At 39.4% G+C, this 19101-nt stretch overlaps 1 protein-coding gene across 3 annotated transcripts in view; it reads right to left on the reverse strand.

The window, feature by feature from the left end:
* The window catches only part of SGPP2 (sphingosine-1-phosphate phosphatase 2), a 42114-nt gene extending 38709 nt beyond the window's left edge, over positions 1–3405 (reverse strand). For 2 of the 3 annotated variants that reach the window (XM_081328823.1, XM_081328822.1), the window contains exon 1: positions 3037–3405. In XM_081328823.1, coding sequence (XP_081184949.1) covers positions 3037–3255 — 219 coding nt within the window. In that variant the 5' untranslated portion in view covers positions 3256–3405. Of the gene's footprint in view, positions 1–2393; positions 2458–3036 lie in introns of those variants that run through there. The other variant, XM_081328824.1, reaches the window with a different exon arrangement.
* Between the last annotated feature and the right edge of the window lie 15696 nt (positions 3406–19101).

Consider the following 19101-nt stretch of genomic DNA (forward strand, 5'->3'; position numbering starts at 1 on the left):
GCAACTAAGATGATCAAAGGCCTGGAGACTAAAACATACGCAGAACAGCTGCAGGACTTGGGTTTGGCTAGTCTAAAGAAAAGAAGAAATAGGAGAGACATGATAGCAGTATTCCAGTATCTGAGGGGCTGCCTCAAGGAAGAGGGGGTCACTTTGTTCACTAGAATAGAATAGAATAGAATAGAATAGAATAGAATAGAATAGAATAGAGTAGAGTAGAGTAGAGTAGAGTAGAGTAGAGTAGAGTAGAGTAGAGTAGAGTAGAGTAGAGTAGAATAGAATAGAATAGAATAGAATAGAATAGAATAGAATAGAATAGAATTAGAGCTGGAAGGGACCTAGGAGGTCTTCTAGTCCAGCCCCCTGCTCAAGCAGGACCTATACCATCTCAGACAAGTGACTGTCTAGCCTCTTCTTTAAAATCTCAAGTGATGGAGCGCCCATGATTTCTGGAGGCAAGCTGTTCCACTGGTTAATTGTCCTCACTGTCCTGAGAAAGATTTTACAGGTACTTATTAAAGTAGATGAAATTCAGGTTAATTGTTTTCAAAACAATAAAGAGATTAGCATGTTTGAACTATGTGGGAGAAAAGATCTAGAAGAAAAATGACTTGCATGGCTGATTTAAATGACACAAAACAGCAACAACAGAAAAATAAAAAAGGCCAATATGAAGGATTGGAGAAGAAAAGTTCAATAGAGAAATAAATGAACTAATTCAGAAATCCAAGAAAAAATAATAGGAATACGATGGGTCAGACTTAGAAGAAATAGAAGAAAAGAACAACCTGGAGATATTGTGCCCTCTTTTTTTGTTTGTGTGTATGAATGTGCATATATGTATATGCAGGGCTTTTTTTGTCATAGAACACCCAGAACGGAGTTTCCGGCACCTTTTTTGGATGGAATCTTGTAGGGTAGGCAAGGAGGGTTGCATAACGTGTGAGTTCCAGCACCTTTTTCTTTTACGAAAAAAGCACGGTGTATATGTATATTTGCTTTTGTCCATAAGGCAGAGATTTGGGGATGGGACACAAGTAGCCCATTTATCAAGTCAGTCAGAATAAAATATTCATAAAAAATAAATACATTAGAACACAAGTGTCAAACTCAATCACGTCACGTGATGTATTGTGGTGGTTTTTGCCTTTGCGGAGCTGGGGTGGGCATGGCCTGTGCATGATTTATCCGGCCCACAGGCTGCCAGTTTGGCACCCCTGCATTACAACATATTTTACTCCTAGTGATGCTAAATAGATGGTACACTGAACACTTGCATAACAGATTTCAGGTTTTATGAAAAATAAAATATTACTACAAATATTGCAAACAAATATTGTTACAATACTCAGCAACAATATTTTCTGACTTAACATTAAGAGGAGGACCTATCACCCACAAACAGTTGCAGAACAACAAAACAAAGCTGCTCTCTTTATAGTAACATTATAAAGAATCTAAGGTAAAATAAGTTAGTGAAAGACTACAGACAGAAAGATGCTGGTTTTATTCCTTTGTTAACTGTAAAGCTGTTGTCTTCTAGAAATCCTCCAGACCTGTTGACTTCATCTCTCAGAAATCTCAGGAAAAACCTGTCTGGGGAATCCTGGGAATTTCTTGGAAAAACTTGGAAGGTGTGAAGATTGGGGAAGTATGTGTGGTAGAGTCCATTCTGAACTGTATAGTATGGAGTGCTTTCCCTTTAATTTGTTGAGATCCAAGCCTCTGACAAGCTTGAAATATTATGCCTAAACCATAGTGAATACAATACAACTGTCTTGGTTCATCCATGATGCTAAGCCATATATCATGGTTTTCAAATCACAAAGGCTGGTTGCACACAACATGCTGAGCATGATGCAGAGTTCAGGATGTGTTTATGCTGGTTTACGAAACATAAAGGCATACTAAAAGCTTTTGCCAATAACCTGGAAATCTTTAATGTCAGAGGTAATTTGGAACTGAATTTTCTTCAAGCTACTGCAATATATTTGAATGAACTGCTGTCTCCTATTGATTTTACACTGCAAATACCATCATCATCGCTACCACTGTTGAATTCACCAGCTCATTATTCTGCCACCACCATTTTGGTTAAGGTCAAATTATTATAAGAAGCAATGTTGAAAGTAAACATTTACTGTAAATCACCTAGATGCACAATAAAAAGCTACAACATTTGGGCAAAAGTCAAAACACCTCTGAAAGTTATTACGGGTATCATTGGGGGGGGGGGGAGAGAGTATATTTCAAAAGCTTGTATTGTGTATGTTGGTATGTCTAGGCAAGCTTCTCCAGAAGTCTTTACCCAAGAGTGAACAGTTCAAAGAGGGAGGTGGGGGAGAACCATGGCTGTAGAGTAGTAGTAAAGTCGTGAAGAGTGCAGTACTTACAGCTTTTCAGATTTGCGTCCCTAAAGCAGCGGGTCTGCAATTTTGTTCCTCTCTCCCCGAAGCCCTTTCAGTAACAGGAAGTCAGCCTGCTTCCAGGAGGGAAGTACAAGGCATGGCTGGGCAAGAGACTTTTTTTAAGGGCTGCCAAGTGCCCTTAAAGTGCCCTTAAAGTCCCGAGTGCCATAGCAGAGTGAGCGCCTGTTACTCATCCCAGCTTCTGCCCACCTAGCAGTTCGAAAGCACGTAAAAAATGCAAGTAGAAAAATAGGGACCACTCCGGTGGGAAGGTAACAGCGTTCCGTGCGCCTTTGGCGTCTAGTCACATGACCACGGAGACGTCCTCGGACAAACGCTGGCTCTTCGGCTATGAAACGGAGATGAGCACCGGCCCCTAGAGTCGGAAACGACTAGCATGCATGTGCGGGGGAACCTTTACCTTTACCTTTAAGGCTTCCTGCTCGCTCGCCTTCCGATAATTGACCTGGTTAAGAAAGCGGGCATTTCCCCAAGCCCCGCCGGGCGACGGCGTTACAACAGTATACAGTACATCTAGGACAGCCGGAGGAGGCGGTCTGGGTTAGGTATAGGGGCTGCAAACCGAGCTCCGGCTCCTCTCGCATCTCGCCCCCGTTGCGCGCGTTACCTTCCAGCCGTCCCCGGGGCTGCCGTGGCAGGTGGCGCAGTCGGCCGGCAGACTCACGCCCGGGCGCTGCCCGTTGCGGACGTCCCGCCGAGTCAGGGGGCGGTTGCCGTTCCCCACCGCCTGAGCTCGGGGCTCCTCGGCCCGTGGGAAGAGCCCGCAGCGGCGCTGGAAGCCAGCTACGGGCTGAGAGCCCAAGAGGCTGCCGATCAGGCCGGCCATGCTCTCTCCCGCTGGGAACCGAGAAGCAGGCGGGACGCTCGGCGGGCAGAGGAGCCACCAGCCGGCCGCCGCTCCGCAGAGGCACCGGAGGGAAAGGGCGGGCTTGGGACGGCCCGCGGGCAGGTGCAGCCGCACCCCACCCTCGACTCGGGTGGCCGCCTTCACCGCGGGGCCGGCGCTGCTCCTCTGGACGTCACCGCTTTGTAATCAAGCCGGCTCTTCTCGCCCCCCCCGGGAAAGGAAGGAGCCCGCTCTGGGATAGGGTCGGGCCGTCAGTCGTTGGGAGAGATGGGGTCCCTTTTCTAAACTAGCCTGGGCATTCCGGCATTTTTTTCCCCTCAGAGGAGTTCTACCAACTCGCCTGGATATAGCTGGCGTTTACGGGACCTGCATTCAGCCCAGCCCCGGTCCGCAGCCCGGAAGTTCATTGCGGAATCGTAGCCATTAGTTCTCAGCCAACCTCACAGAGTTGCCGCGTGGAGTATGTTGAACCCCTTAAGTCAGGGGTCTTCAAACTTGGCCCTTTTATGACTTGTGGACTTCAACTCCCAGAATTCCTCAGCCAGCTTTGCTGGCTGAGGAATTCTGGGAGTTGAAGTCCACAAGTCATAAAAGGGCCAAGTTTGAAGACCCCTGCCTTAAGTGATCAAGACCAAAAGATATCGTGTCTTCACCCAACGTTTGGCCCTTAACACGATCTTACACCACAAACCATTTTGCCCTCCTTCTAATATAACCAGAGCCGTTTGCTCGGGAACAATTTAAAAGCTCTGCTCACCCGTCCTTAGTCAGGAAAAATATCTGGTATCGTTAATCTGGTTGTCCACACCATCACTTGCATCTTTATTCTGTAGCACCAATGCCAGATTGTGCCTCTCCCCTTCTCCCCTTGGCGTTGGCATCTTTTTCTTCTTTAACATCGCCTCTTGGCAGAAAAGCTGGACAAATCCGAATACTGCAAGGAGAATGTTATTTCTGATCTGTCCCAGTTCAGTTTTGATCAAATCTGCAATTCTCCTCCCTTTGCTCTCCTCTTCTCTTTATTTTATTTCTAGGATTGGTGGTATTTTCTCTGATGCTGAAAAATTATTTCTTATTGAAGAAGATGGGAAGGCAAGAACTCTCAGGTTCTTTGAACACATAAAGGTCAGAGAGAAATATAAGGAAAATAAATGGCTTTGGTTAATTAAAAGTTGTTAAATATTTGTAAAGTAGTTCTATGTTTAAGTACATTAAGAAATATATCTTAGACTTAAAAAAAACCTCCATGAGAACTGAAGAGAAACTGGGAAGTTAATACAGAAGTTATATTAAATCTGCTGTTTGCCTCAGTCATTAAATGATTTCTTTATTTTTATGGCCTTTTCAAAATAAGAATAGCATTACCTTTGATTTTTATTGGCTAATTAAGTAATATCTTTGGCTGAGTAAGCAGCAGCGGCAGCAGCAGTACTTTGATTTTATTGCTGATATCCAGGAAATGCTATTTCTATTAGAAATATATGTAGTGTTTTACTTTTATATCAGGCTGCAATGCAGGGGCATTGGTGTGCAAAATGGAGTAATCAGCCCAGCCTTCTTCTTTAATTTAGGCAAGATTTTCAAATGGCTTTACAGTATACCTTTCATGTGATCCAGAATCCTGTCCTTCTTAGCATGTAGGATCATCAGCCTACAAGATACTTAAGGTCATCTTCTCACAAGTTCACTACATGTCTGTCCTGGAACAATCTAAATTACATGTCCTTTGCTGTTGATTAAGCCATATGAGTCAATTGAAGTGTATTAACAATCAAATGAGAATCACACCAAGCAGATACTTCCAATTAATTGAGAATGGGGGAGAATAATAAATACAGAAATTGCTATGAAATTAGTTCTACTGTCAAAATGTAGAGATTTAACTTAAATGGAGACTTAGGTTCATACCATAGTTTGTTGAAGAAGTAAAGCAGTCTGATTTACTTCTAATACTATGGTATAAACCATGGGTACTACCTGAGGTGGAAAGTAGGTATAAATTGGTTGGATATGGCTTTAGTTCCTTGGGGTATTTAAGGCCAGCCTTGGGTTCACATGTCAGAGTAAATCAAAACATTGTTTAGTTTTGGCTTGGCATTATGTAAACCCAACCCCTTGGTTTGAAAACAATGGTAAAACAACTTGTTTTGTGTAGTAGATGACTTAATTATGAACTCTTAGTCTCAACTATCATACCTTGGAGATACAGTAAGAGAGAGATCCCTGTGTGCTTTATCTTGAGCTTTCAGAGAAAAGGGAGATTATAAATGTAATAAACAAATAACTAATATCAATGTTTTAGCCCTTTATCCTGGATTTGGTCATGATTCCTCACCAGTCTTTTGTTATGTGAAATGATGATGCCACAATACATTTAGTAATTATATAAAGTTGCATAATAAGTGTAATAGACCATTTGCAATAAATCTTAAATTATTTCAAACAATAAATACATACCTTTTTGCATTTTTAACTTGTTTGCACTCAGTCACAAGCACGAGTAAACTATTCCAAAGCTCTTCTCAAGAATTAACTGGCATCAATACCAAAACAGTAGCTTTAAAATAAAGCATATCATTTGTACCATTTACAGACAGGTGAAACAAGTCATTTGAGGTTGGGCATTCCATTACAAAATTGCCAAATCTATATCCATAAATAAAAAGAATACACCCACACACACACACACACACAAATAAATCTAGGGGGGAATTAAATGTTGTAAAGAACATTTTTTTGACTCTACCCGTGGCTGTCATCTGTAGTAAAACACAATAAATTATTTGGCATGATTACATTGTGGCTTTCCTCCCTGTTGCCAGATGGTAGGCCTGAAATATGCAACAAACTAATTTTATGTCATGTTTCTACTTGACAGAAATGGAGAGAAAAAGATAGACAGTAGTGTCAACAGTTTGATATGTCCTATAATATTCACTTTTGTCTTTTCCTTACATTAGCCACCAATGCAAACACATTTCAGTTACTAAATGGATGCAATTGGTATATTAAGAGTTACAAATTACAGCTTCCGTAAGATGTACTACAGGTATCCTTAGTTTCAGGGATCCACTCTGATTTTTGAATTAGTTGCTAAATCAAACCTAAGTCCATATGCAGAATCCTGGTTTGAGGTAGAAGGTGAACTGAATCCTAATTTTAAAAGCCTGAGTCCATCTGTGATGTGGATAATTTCCTTGAACCATAGACATTGAAGGTGACCCATTTAAATTATAATTTAGTGCTCAAAATAATCACATGGATCAATATTTTTCTTTCAAGGCAACACAATTATTTAGCTAAAATATAATGGCAATGCTTTTTCAGCTTATTCCATATTCAATTACAATGGGGAAAATTAGATTGAAGTAAGATGCAGTGAGATGGAAGAAGAATTTAAATGAATCTTCTCTCCCTCCTCAGAGTCTTAAGAATGTCCAGATTGTACTTTTGAACCAAGCATTTTGAATTACATGTATGATACAAATTAACCTATACCTAAGGAACTCTTAACTCACCAGTACTTTCTCAAAGGTAACCAGTTAACATCCATATGTTATAGAAGATGATGAATTCTGAGGATGAAAGATATAACAAGTGCAAAACAATAATTTATCTTTAATTTTATTACTTTTGACTACTCAGATATACTAGGAATCTAGTATAAAGTAGCCTAAGAACAACCCTGCTGGAGCAGGCAAATGGCTCGTGTAGTTCAGCATTCCTAAAGAACCAGATGCATTCAGGATCTCAGTTTCATGGACAGAGTGTGTAGGTGTGTATGTAGGCGAGAGAGGGAAAGAGAGGGACCGTTGCTTTCCACTGTTGCTCCCTAGCAACTGGAATTCAGCGTATGAAATCTATCAAAGAGTTCTCAAGACTAGCATCCTTTGACAGCTACATTGACCATGAATTGGTTCCCTTTTAAAATAATCTAAATGGGTGGCAATCACTACATTTGATGACAGTAAATATTGGCCCTTCTCACCCTGATCTGCAGGGTGACTCAATATCCAAAGGAGTGAGTGTTGCATTGTAATTAATTTAAATGTCATCTACCCTTGGCTGTCATCTGTTGACAGATTGCAAGATTTTTGTATGCTTTATGTGTGATATAGTGGTTAAGGTAGTGAACTAGGACTGCAGAAATCCAGATTTCAGATAAATTTCATTTATAGAAACATCCCAGGTGACTTCGTACCTGCTGTTTTATTTCAGCTGCTTTATTTCCTACGTTTTATTGTTATGGGGTTAAAATGAAAACTATATAAGCTGCCTTGAATTCCTTGATAAAAGACATGATGTGAGTCTAACAAAAATATGATTATTTGAAATATAAACCCCAAATATAGTTAATTATTTTTACAGGTGAGGGCTATCTGACACTCTATACCACAATTTTTCAAATACACTATCCAAGGATATATTTTATAAACTGTTTCCAGGTGGTTTAGGCAACCCCCAAAGAAGAGTTTGTATATATGTGACATTATTTGATCTGTGTCTTCCATGTGATGTTCACATTTGTAAACTTTCCCCCCCCCTTTCATCATATAACTGAGATGTGAATTTGGATAAGGGAGGGAAGGATAGCTAGTCTCCATTGTATGTATAGTAATGAAAGTTTGGGTGGCTACAGAAGCCTGGTACATTTCTTATTCAAAGTATAAACAATACTGAGGAGACTGTATGTGTAATCTGAAATGTGGAAAAAAGGTGGAAACCTCATTGGATTCTTAATACAGAACAATGTAAACTTCCAAATGTATGTTTCATAATACTGGATCCTATTTAGACCTTGTTATATAGATATTATCCTATTTGAGGTTATTAACTATATACTCTCGTGTTAACCACTGTAGTTCAAATCTTGATGCTTAAAATTGTCATCAGTTTGAACATTTCTTTCCAATGTAAAAGTTTTGAAAATGGCCTTTAATTTAAACTGTGTTAATGTTAACTTTATTTCTTGGATTTGAGTACATTTGTGCATTTCTATCCATACGCACATTTTAGGTACCTGGTATCAAAACCTTTAACATTTTTATATCCTTTTAACAGTTGTTCAACTGCTCATTTCATTTTATTTCCTTTTGAACCAAGGATTTTATTCCCATGTTCTTTATTTAGATATTTTTCAAACTAGCTTGTTCATTAACTTTTGACATTTATCCTTAATCAGTTGTGAACATGGTTCTTTCTTCCTGTATCTTCTCTTTACTCCAATCCTCTGTATGCATTCATTGCTTTGAATAGGACAGAGGTAATCACACTTGTAAAATTTATCCTTATGATGATATCAAGTGGTATTTTTCTTTCCACAGTAGAAAGCTTGGCTCTCAAGGGCTATTGCTAATGCCACCAACTGTAGAATTAATCATCAATTATGGTTAGCAATCTACAGCTTATATATTATCTCTGACAAAACCTTCTTCCCAATAGTTTAGATGCATTTTTATTTGCGTTTACATTTCAATTTTTATTACTGTAACCAACTTGCTAATCAACCTTTCCTGCACATTTGTAACATAAAAATCAGTATCAGTTTGAGTTGAACTATGCTGAAAAATTATCACCTAGCAAAAAATTAAAAAGTAACTTATTCCTTGATTTGGCAAAGGAGTACAAACTCTTCATAAGTTTAGGGAACAAGAATGATTTTATCTAGTGTGTTAGACTGATTCTTATTTTTGCCAGCACACCAGCCAGCAGGCAATCTCCACCTGTTCCAAGCTGTATGACTGAGGGAAAAATTCATTTATGGCTCAGGCTGCCCTTTCACCTTTTTTCCTGCAGAAGGTAAAGATTTTTTTTTAAGAGAGCTACCTTGTGCCTAGTTACCAGCATGTGGAGCAAGTCCTTGTTTAATCCTGCATGCAACCAGTAAAACTACATTCTCTTGTACCATAACTGAGATTTTTTTGTCAGGCAATTTAGTAATTGAAAGATAAGGAATACTTTTGCGTAATCAAAATAAATAACCACAGTAGCTTATAGTAAAACCTGATATGACCAAGCTCTCACGTACATTTACACATTAAAAAAATTCCATTATGAATAGGGGAAAATGCTAGTTACCAATATATGACAAGATCATTTTCCAGTACCAACAGCTAACAGTACTCATCATTGTGTAGGAGCATCCTCTACCCCAATAATTCAAAAGCTACGTAGCAAATTCAGAAAATACGTAAACCTTTTGTGAATCAGCCTTCTTCATTCCAGGATCCACTGATCAGATGAATTGGTCTTCATGATTTCCATTTAGTTTGACTTTCTGCTGGCTGGGAATTATGGGACTTGATATCCCATGCGTCTGGATGGCACCAGTTTCAGGAAAATGATATAAATGATATAGAGGTAAGAAACTTGTATAGTGCTGTGTTTATTCTATTTTTCAGTGCTACTCAGTCTCTTGTGGACTAGTGATTTTCAGCTGGCGGTACATCTAACAGTTATGAGATTCAAAAGAATTCAAAATTAAGTTATGAATGGGTGATTTGATGAAGCTTTGCTGGAAACATCCTTTTAAAGCAGATTTGTGAATTGAGGCAGGGGCTTGCTTCAAAGTAATGATTGAGTATTTAAGAGATCTGATAGCTGTTCTAATTATTACTTTAGGCATTCTTATATTTAATTCTTATATGCAATATAGCAGATTACTAATTCACAATATTGCCAGCAAACTACAATATTGGGGTGTTTATATTACACAGAGATTTGCAGTTGTGACATTTTCCTGGTCATTCCCCAAGGAGCTTTACTTATAAATTTTAAGAAGGCATGCTTAATACAATCACAAAAGTAGCAAGTCTGGGTGGCTACTTTATAATTATCTATAAAATCTTCATTTTGGAAACCATGGAAATTTCATTTTCCCAAGTGGCCATACAAACCTGTGTACAAACCATTAATCTTAAGGGCCCAACTCAGCATTTACAACATTACTGATCTAGGGCAGATTTGAATCTCAAATCAGCAAGAACTAAAAGAACAGGCACACAAGCCTAACATTATAGCCTTTTCTCAAATGAGCATGGGGCTAGATGCTACAGGCTAGCTCCAAATGAGGGGATGGTCAATCGTTCATTGATTTTTTTAACTAGTTGTTTTATTGCTTAGGCACCAATGTCTCTATTGGTTCCCAATCTGATTGTTGATACAAGGTTGCAGGTGAAGTGGCAACCTAACATTGTTTTATATACTGACTTTCTCCATTCTTAGCTTCTTTAATGTGACCAGCCATAAACTTTCAACCTCTTTGTCTCTTGTGCTAGGAACAAGCTACTCTTCAGCAATTCAAGACTTAATTCAAATTAAGTTTGAATGCAACTAAATCTGGAATTAAAAACTTAAATCCAATCACCCTCAGTTCAAATTAAGAGGATTGATTCATATAAACCTACCCCAAATGTGATATAAGATAAGTTATTAAAACTTTGTGGACTTAATTTACTGTCAATAATAAATATGACAAAAAGTTTGTAAACATATAAATACCATTCTTGGAAAAAGTGGGCTTTTTATTACTTATATATTGTGATCCACTTGCTTTGACAACAAGATTTAAAATAGACAGGACTGAATGCCAGTGTAATAAAATCTTAATGTTTAAGTGGTATAAAACCTGTTTTTATTGTGATTGATTTTAACATGTGTTGCCTAGAATAAGGTAGTTCTATTTTAATCTAAACATTAAAATGTTATTTAATAGTTAACTGGGATTTTTCATTTCTGATCCTTAACATGTTCAGCTTGCCCTTAGTAAAAATGTTGATAGGTTACATAAAAATAAATGAAGCAAAAGCTTAGTGTAAGTACAATGGAATGTGTGGATGAGCTTGGGGAAAGGATGCTACCTAAGAAACAATCAGACAAGAGAGGCAGGAGTCCCCAGTGACTTAATAGTCAAAAGAAGAATTGAATTGGTCAAAGTGATGATGAAAAGTCTATACAGACTTGTAAGATTAATGTCAGCCTTACCGGGTAAACCAGACAAGCATACCTAGATGAACTAATTCTACTTTATTAACAGAATGTTGCAAGTCTGAAGGTACAAACTTCCCACTGCTACTTTTAGCTGCCTGGTGTATTAGGCAGCCTTTCCTGAGTTTCTTTGTCTGACTGTTAAGTCACTGGGGCGCCTGCCTGCCTTGTCTGACCTCACCTCCTTATTCCCCAAGCTCATCCACATATTTCACTATATCATGGTAAGCAAATTGAAGAAACTTCTAAAAGGGTTGGATTCCAAAACAAGATACAGATCAACACTAAATCAGCACACAGTTGCTCATATGCTCAAAGTACAACAAAGCTTTGATTTGCCAGACCTTGATACTACAAGTTTTGCATACAACAGACCAAATCTCAGCAATAAGTCATGTCACTTGCTTAATGAAGTGATTACAATAAAATGATGCCATTGTCATCTTAATAAAAACAGAAATTCCACTATCTTGCTTTCCTCCCTGTTTGCAGTTTATGTATTCACACAGATAAAATGGGAGTTCCACATTTATGCAGGCATTATTTCTTATTTAAATTCATGAAAAAGTTTTATTCTTAGATCATCACCCTGAAATATCATCTTTCAAATGACATCTTCTTTGCTGCATTGAGTTGCTAAACCAGTATATCCAAGTAGTTCTGCAACATGTGGAACCAACTCTTTTCAATTTGAAAAAGATAAATTGTGGGAGCTATCAGCCCAAATGATAAATTATTCCTTTGCATGCTTCCCTAGCAAAGACTGGATGATATGCCCAGTCAAATAGCAATAAATAATTGCTTATATGGATAAGAAGATTTTATAAGAACAGTAAGTTATGATTTATTTTAAAATGTGACCAAGTTACAAATAATTTAAATTTTTTAGCAATAACAAACTTGAATTTCTCCCATTGTTAAAAATAAAATCAGTAGCATGTAACTTCCTAGTACTGTCCAGATGTATTAGACTTTAGTTCTCATCATTTTCTGGCATGGATTGATGGAAATGTAGCCCAGGTTGACTAAAGGATAACAGGCAGAGGAAAGGTTGACCTAAAAGATAAATGTGCAGATAAATTCTATGCTATGGCGTCCTTTATGCATATACATATTTGATAAATATATATCAATATGATGAATCTTCAGAGACAGTTAAATCTACAATACAATGGAAACTAACTGAAAAGAAAAAACAAGTACAATTGATGGAAATTAGGCAGAGATAACCTAAAATGAGGAAGTAAGATAAACAGGTAGGCAAAAATTACCTGAGTCTGAAGAGTGGGAAAAGGAAGAAGACAAACTATAAAAAAACAGCAGTAAGAAGAAATGGCTAGCCAGGGAAGGCATGCTGAATTGAAAAATAGGAAAACTAGCTGAATAAGATAAGAGGAAAGGTATCATGAATTGAAACAGGAAAGAACCTATTGTTCTTAAAGGGGGACATAAATATCTACAGAGTTCAAAATAACCATTTAAATGTCTAATTTTTGTTATTATTGTATATTTATTTATTTATTATATTTTTATACCGCCCTTCTCCCAAAGGACTCAGGGCGGTGTACAGGGCAATAAATATAAAAACAGAATATAAAAGTTAAAATACAATTAAATATAATGCCCAAATTTAAAATTTAAAACAATAATTAAGAACATATTTAAAACCCCAACCCTAACCCATCAGACCAGGTCAGATTGCTCAAATAAATACGTTTTTAGATCGTGCCGGAAGGAGCGAAGGTCGGGGGCCATCCGGAGCTCAACCGGCAAGCGGTTCCATAGGTCTGGATATGATTTGATATGTTAGCAGGAAATGTGTAAGAAGCGGACGGAAAGAGTGTAACCTCACAGTACCTCAGCCAATGGGGAAAGAGGAGGGATGTGCGGCCGGGGCAAGGGTTCTACAAAAAAACCCATATTTTGGGTCAGAAGTTTGAAGAGAACCAAGCTTTGAAAGCTTCTCTTCCGCTTATTGCAATAAACAAAACAAAAAGGCTTTCACTGTGTCTTGGCTGGTTATTGGTCAGGTGAGATTACCTCTGGTCACAAAGGAAAGTAGCCAGGAACACATAACAATTTGATATCACCAGATGATATACGTGATGTGAAAGACTCCTGGGAAACTAAAGAAATTTAATCTTTTTTTCCCAGTTAGGAAGTTTTTCCTTGTCAGGGAAATAAATTAATAGTTCCCTATCAGAGGGCAATGAACCGTGGTTGTTATGCAGATTCCGATTGGGCGAGTGATAGGAAATCACGTAAAAGTACTTCAGGTTATATGATGTTTTTAAATGGATGTCCTGTTTACTGTCATGTGCGTAAACAGAATTTTGTTTCTTGTTCTTCTACTGAAGCTGAATATGCTTGTGTTTCAGATGCATGTAATTCTCTAACGTGGTTTGATGCTTTAGTCACAGATATCTGGACACACCCGATTTGACCGATCACTGTGATGGAAGACAACGAATCTGTGGTTTATATATCTGAGAATCGATTTACAGGTTCTAGGTCTAGACACATTGACATCCGTTATCAAAATATAAGACAAGGAGTTAAACAAGGTTTTGTTAAATTGCAGTATGTGCCTACACATGATCAGATTGCTGATATTTATTTATTTATTTATTTATTAATTATTGGGACTTATATGCTGCCCTATCTCCCGAAGGACTCAGGGTGGCTAACAACAATAACATACAATAAATACAGAAGTTAAGATAAAATTAAAATTAAAGGCCTCTGTACAATAAATTAAAATTAAAATAAATTAAAAATTAGAGTTAAAAAAAATTTAAAACATAATTAAATCCCTGTCAGTCCAGGTCAGCCAGGTGGAAAAGGAGTGTTTTGAGGCCGCGGCGAAAGGACTGGAGATCCGGGGCCATCCGAAGCTCAGGGGGAAGCTGGTTCCACAGGGCTGGCGCTCCCACAGAGAAGGCCCTCCCCCTGGGGGTCGCCAGCCGACATTGTCTAGCCGACGGTACCCTGAGGAGGCCTTCTCTGTGTGAGCATACTGAGTGATGGGAATTCGTTCCCGGTAGCAGATGGTCCTGCAAGTATCCCGGGCCTAAGCCATGTAGGGCTTTAAAGTTAAGTACCTGCACCTTAAATCTCACCCGGAGGGCAACCGGTAACCAATGCAGCTCACGCAGGAGGGGTGTAATATGGGAGTATCGGGGTGCTCCCATCACTACCCGTGCAGCCGCACTCTGCACCAGCTGAAGCCTCCGGGTGGTCTTCAAGGGCTGAACAAACCACTTCCTACAGCTCAGCATGAGTATCTGCGCAACAAGATGTGCCTTATCTGAGATCTGCATTACTGACAGAGAAGGGGATGTCACTGCATTTTTTTAAATGTTTGTCAGCTCCGCACGTCTCACTTTGTTTCTCTGCCAGCTGCATAGTAATCTTATCAATGTAACCAAGGTGATTGTCACATGTCCAGCCATGTTATGGTTTCATGCCTAGAACTGCTATTAACTGTGCATGTCTACAAAAGTTTTCTCACTTTACTTTTTTTTCCTTCTCTTTGTATTCTGTCTGGTGAGAGGATGTAGTCAGTTAGGTTTTTCTTTGCTTTCCAATTAAAGTTTTATACACAGTGGAATATGCCTTGGGTTTCTTTACTTTTACCTGATGTTTACCATGCATCAAATGAACCATGGTTCATCGCCCTCTGATAGGAAAGTATTAATTTATTTCCCTGACGTTCCTAACAGTCAATCAGAAACTGTCATCTCATAATTTGAATCCATTATCCATGTTCTGCATTTTGGAACCAAAGAAAGGTCTTGATCATCTTTTTATATCCTTCCATAAATATCCCTCCTCAGTCTTTTTTTCTTAAGGCTGGACTATCAATATCACTTTGTAGGATATCCTCCAATACTCTCATTATCTTTCCTACACTTTTCCTCACCTGTTTTATTTGAAGTTGGTGTCCAGAACTTGAATCCAGAACTTGAGCCTTGGTGGAGCAGTGGGCTAATGCCTCCTTAAGTAACACCAGCTGCCTGCAATTAGTGCAGGTTCGCGTCCCACCAGGCTCAAGGTTGACTCAGCCTTCCATCCTTCCGAGGTAGGTAAAATGAGGACCCAGATTGTTGGGGGCAATAAGCTGACTTTGTAATAATGCTGCTTGGGGGGGGGGGCGAAAGCCCTAATAAGCAGGCATATACATAGAATGAAGGCTATTGCTAAGCACATTGATTTGTGCTTTAAATTGTAAGCCGCCCTGAGTCTTCGGAGAAGGGCGGGATATAAATGGGATTAAAATTAAATTAAAAATTAAAATTAATTAAATCAGGAAACAAATAACAAACTGTTCTCAGCTCTTTGATTTTAATTTCTAGAGTGTAGCTACAAACTTTTAGATTATGAATCATTCAGTTATAAATGCAGTAAAAAATAACAAGATATGCAAACCATCACAGTATAAGCAGATTTATGCTCTTCACTTTCCTAAATTGTAAAAAGTTCAGAAGTTGTGGGTGCACCATCACTGGAAGCTTGTAAGAAGAGACTGGACAGCCACTTGTCTGGAATGGTATAAACTCTCCTGATTGTGCAGGGGGTTGGACTATAAGACCTCCAAGGTCTCTTCCAACTCCCTTTAAGATAGTCTTGACTCACGGCAACTATAAATTCATGCAATTTCCAGGCAACATTTTGGATTGTCCCAATGTCATTCAGGAAAACTCAGGTACCTCAGTTCCTCGGCCAAAACATGACGCTCTCTGATTTTGTGATACTGGATTACTGAAATACAAGTTTTGGTTGAATGGTCAGAAAAGAAATGCTGGATTCTTGGTTGTCTAGACATTTATTAGGATGTTTGGTTTGGCTTTCTGCACTAAATTGGAAGGTGGATTTAAAATGGGCCTTCCTACTTCCTGATTTTATGAATTTCATTCAGAAAATTTAACTGAGATCTAGATAATGTCATTTCCCATTTTTAGTTTTCTCACCATTATGACAAGTTTTGCCATCCCTCCCCCAACACATACTGCTATAGGATTTTAAACACTTTAATTAGATTACTATGTCTGGAAGCACTACTTCCATACAGGAAATGAGGCATGGCGACTGTAAAATCAAAACCTTGCCCCGGTGTTCAAACAAATGCCTTGTCCTTAAGGCTCCCCCTTCCTCCTCCTTGCCGAAGGAAGGACTGGCACATAAGAACAATTTGGCGGGAGCCACATGAAATAATCACCCAGCTGCTGGCTACGACTTAGCGCCAAGTGTGGCTACCGCGATGAGATCCATCGACCCTCCACAGGACGACGGGCCGGAAAACGCGCTGGAGAGCCATCGGCGTCTGGTAAAAATGCTTGAGCACCAAATCCGTGTTCAAGGAGGTTAAGGGAAGGCAGTCCCTGATCACGCTATCCTCGGCTTTTTGCAAACGTATTCCCTTATTAGGCGAGCTAGACCCGCAGCGAGGCGAACCGTGATCATGAAACGATGGATGGATGGGCGGGCGAGCCGAGAAGAGTCGCGGAGATGACAGCAACGGCTGCAGCTCTAACAAAAAAAGAAAGCAGGGAGAGGTACCTGACTAGTCCAAATGCGAGTGCGGCCTCCGGATCTGCATCTACTCGGCCGGAAGGCCCTCTGCTGCTCCAAAGAGGAATGAGCATCAGACCTGCTGCCGTTGCAGTCCGGAACTGCTCTCGCCGAGGCGGCTCGGCCGCTTTCCCGCTTTTTCTCCAGGCTCAGGGCGCTTTCGAGGCTGGCAGCGCCGACCCTTCTGTCTCCATTTTGCAAGCAGCGTGGGGCCCTGCCCGGCGGTGATAATCTGCAACTTGGCCCAATTCAACCAAGCCTCGCCACCCAAAAACCACCGGCAGCTGCCCTGCTTTGCTCCCGGCAGACGAAGCGGCTGCACAGCGACCTCTATTGGAGCAGCACGGAAAGCGAACAACTCATTTAAGGGCGAAGGCCGAAGCGAGGGCTACAAAATCGGAGTTTGCGCCGCGTTGCGAGAAGCTCAGTCAACTCGAGTGCTGGGAAAAGCTTGTGCAGAAAGTCTTTCCCTGGGAATGGCTGGGTTTTCGGGCCCCATTGGTGGTGATCTCCATCGCTTCTACCTTGTGGATCTTCAGCCCATGGTCGTTCTCCTGTTTCCTGACTGGGCTGCATCCTATCCCGTTGTCTCATTACTGGCTATAATGACATTAAGAATTATGGAAAGATCAGACCTTTCATGCATTTTAGATGTACTGTTCCTGCGTTATGCATCTGATTCCTGGCCAGGCTTCTTCGAGTTCTCCGAATGTTTTAGGGCAAAACGCGTGGCACGGCCATTTGAGAAGTAGAGAATGGCAGGCTAGGGAAGACTTTTCTGCTTCATAAGGCTTGTTCCAGGACAAATATGGCACTGTACAACATTACATAGAGGTAACATGGGATATTTCCTCGTCCCTTATGATGTCTCTCTAACATCACCTGACAATTGGCTTTCGTTCTACCAATACAACAATAATGACTATAGACATTATAGCACCTCAGCAATAGCTAGGTGATTTGATAAGAATCTGTAAATGACCAGTAGGGAATGTTCTGAGAAATAAATTCCACTGAGATACAAAAAAAATGGATTCCCACATAAATGGGAATAGAATTGCCTCATTTAAGATGTGTTTTTATTGCTGACAGGACTTCATCTGGACCTGGAATCTAAATAACAATGGAACTAATTATGATTTGTATAAGGAGGAAGAAAATGATGTCAAATCACTTCTGTATCATTTTCAAGAAAACTAAAGTCACTGGAAGATAAGATGTTCCAGGACCATTTTTTTTTATATTTGTACTTACAAAAAAATGGTAAATGTGTTTCTCACTCCATTTCTATATCAAACTAGGAATTCAGAAGTTGATACAGAACTCCCAAAACAATTTTAATATTTCTGGTTTGGTATGACTATCCCCAAACAGAAGAGGATTTCCTGCTGCTTCTAATACAGCTCTTATTTACTATGAATGAGATAATTATCTAGAAATGTATTAACAGTTTTTAGGTATGCTCTTTTGTGAACTTGGCATAAATAAAAAAGTATACATGCACTCACAAATACTGTTTCTTACATAAGATTCTAAGTTTCAGGATCATGAAACCATTGCTTTTATTAAGAGAATGCAAAACAACAATACCAGAAAAACAGAGTCCGTATGTTTTATATTCACTATATTTTCCTCTCATGATCTCATGGTTTATTCAATGCTCTAATATTGGAACTTTAAATTCTGAGTGTGAAAGCATTTTCCATTTTGTGGTAATACTGGTAATTTCCTTACTTGGGTGATTGATGAAGTTATAACAACAACCTTGCCTGGCCCTTAATATACTATTGGCTCATGGAAACTTGGTTAGGATTCTTAGACTGGCTTATGGCTGTGGTTGTTGTACTAACTTCTCATTGCTTACTTTAATATGACCCTCCAGCAGAATTCCACCATGCAACAATCTGTTATACGGTTGCTTCTGGCCAGGCTGTCTACAGCCTTGAGAAGGATAGTCTCGACAAAAGGCTTCTAGGTGAAATTTTTACTGGATTGCTTCATTCAGGGAACTTAAGAGGCGTGAGTTTTGTCTTCCACTGTAATTCTCTGGGTTTTCTCATTACTTATTTTTGTTTCTTTTTTCAAGGAAATCCACTAAGGGGAAAAAAGTATCTTATTTGGTAGTGAAATAGCTAAATGGTATGACAATGTATAGGCCCTTTTGCACATTGCATGAAGAGGAAGAAAAGAGAGACAGAATGTATGATAGATGGATAGAAAATGACTTTTTGCCTTCCCAAACCCACATTTCTTTTACCATATATCATG

This window comes from Vipera berus (assembly GCF_964194415.1).
Source record: "Vipera berus genome assembly, chromosome: 5".
Classification (NCBI taxonomy): Eukaryota; Metazoa; Chordata; class Lepidosauria; order Squamata; family Viperidae; genus Vipera; species Vipera berus.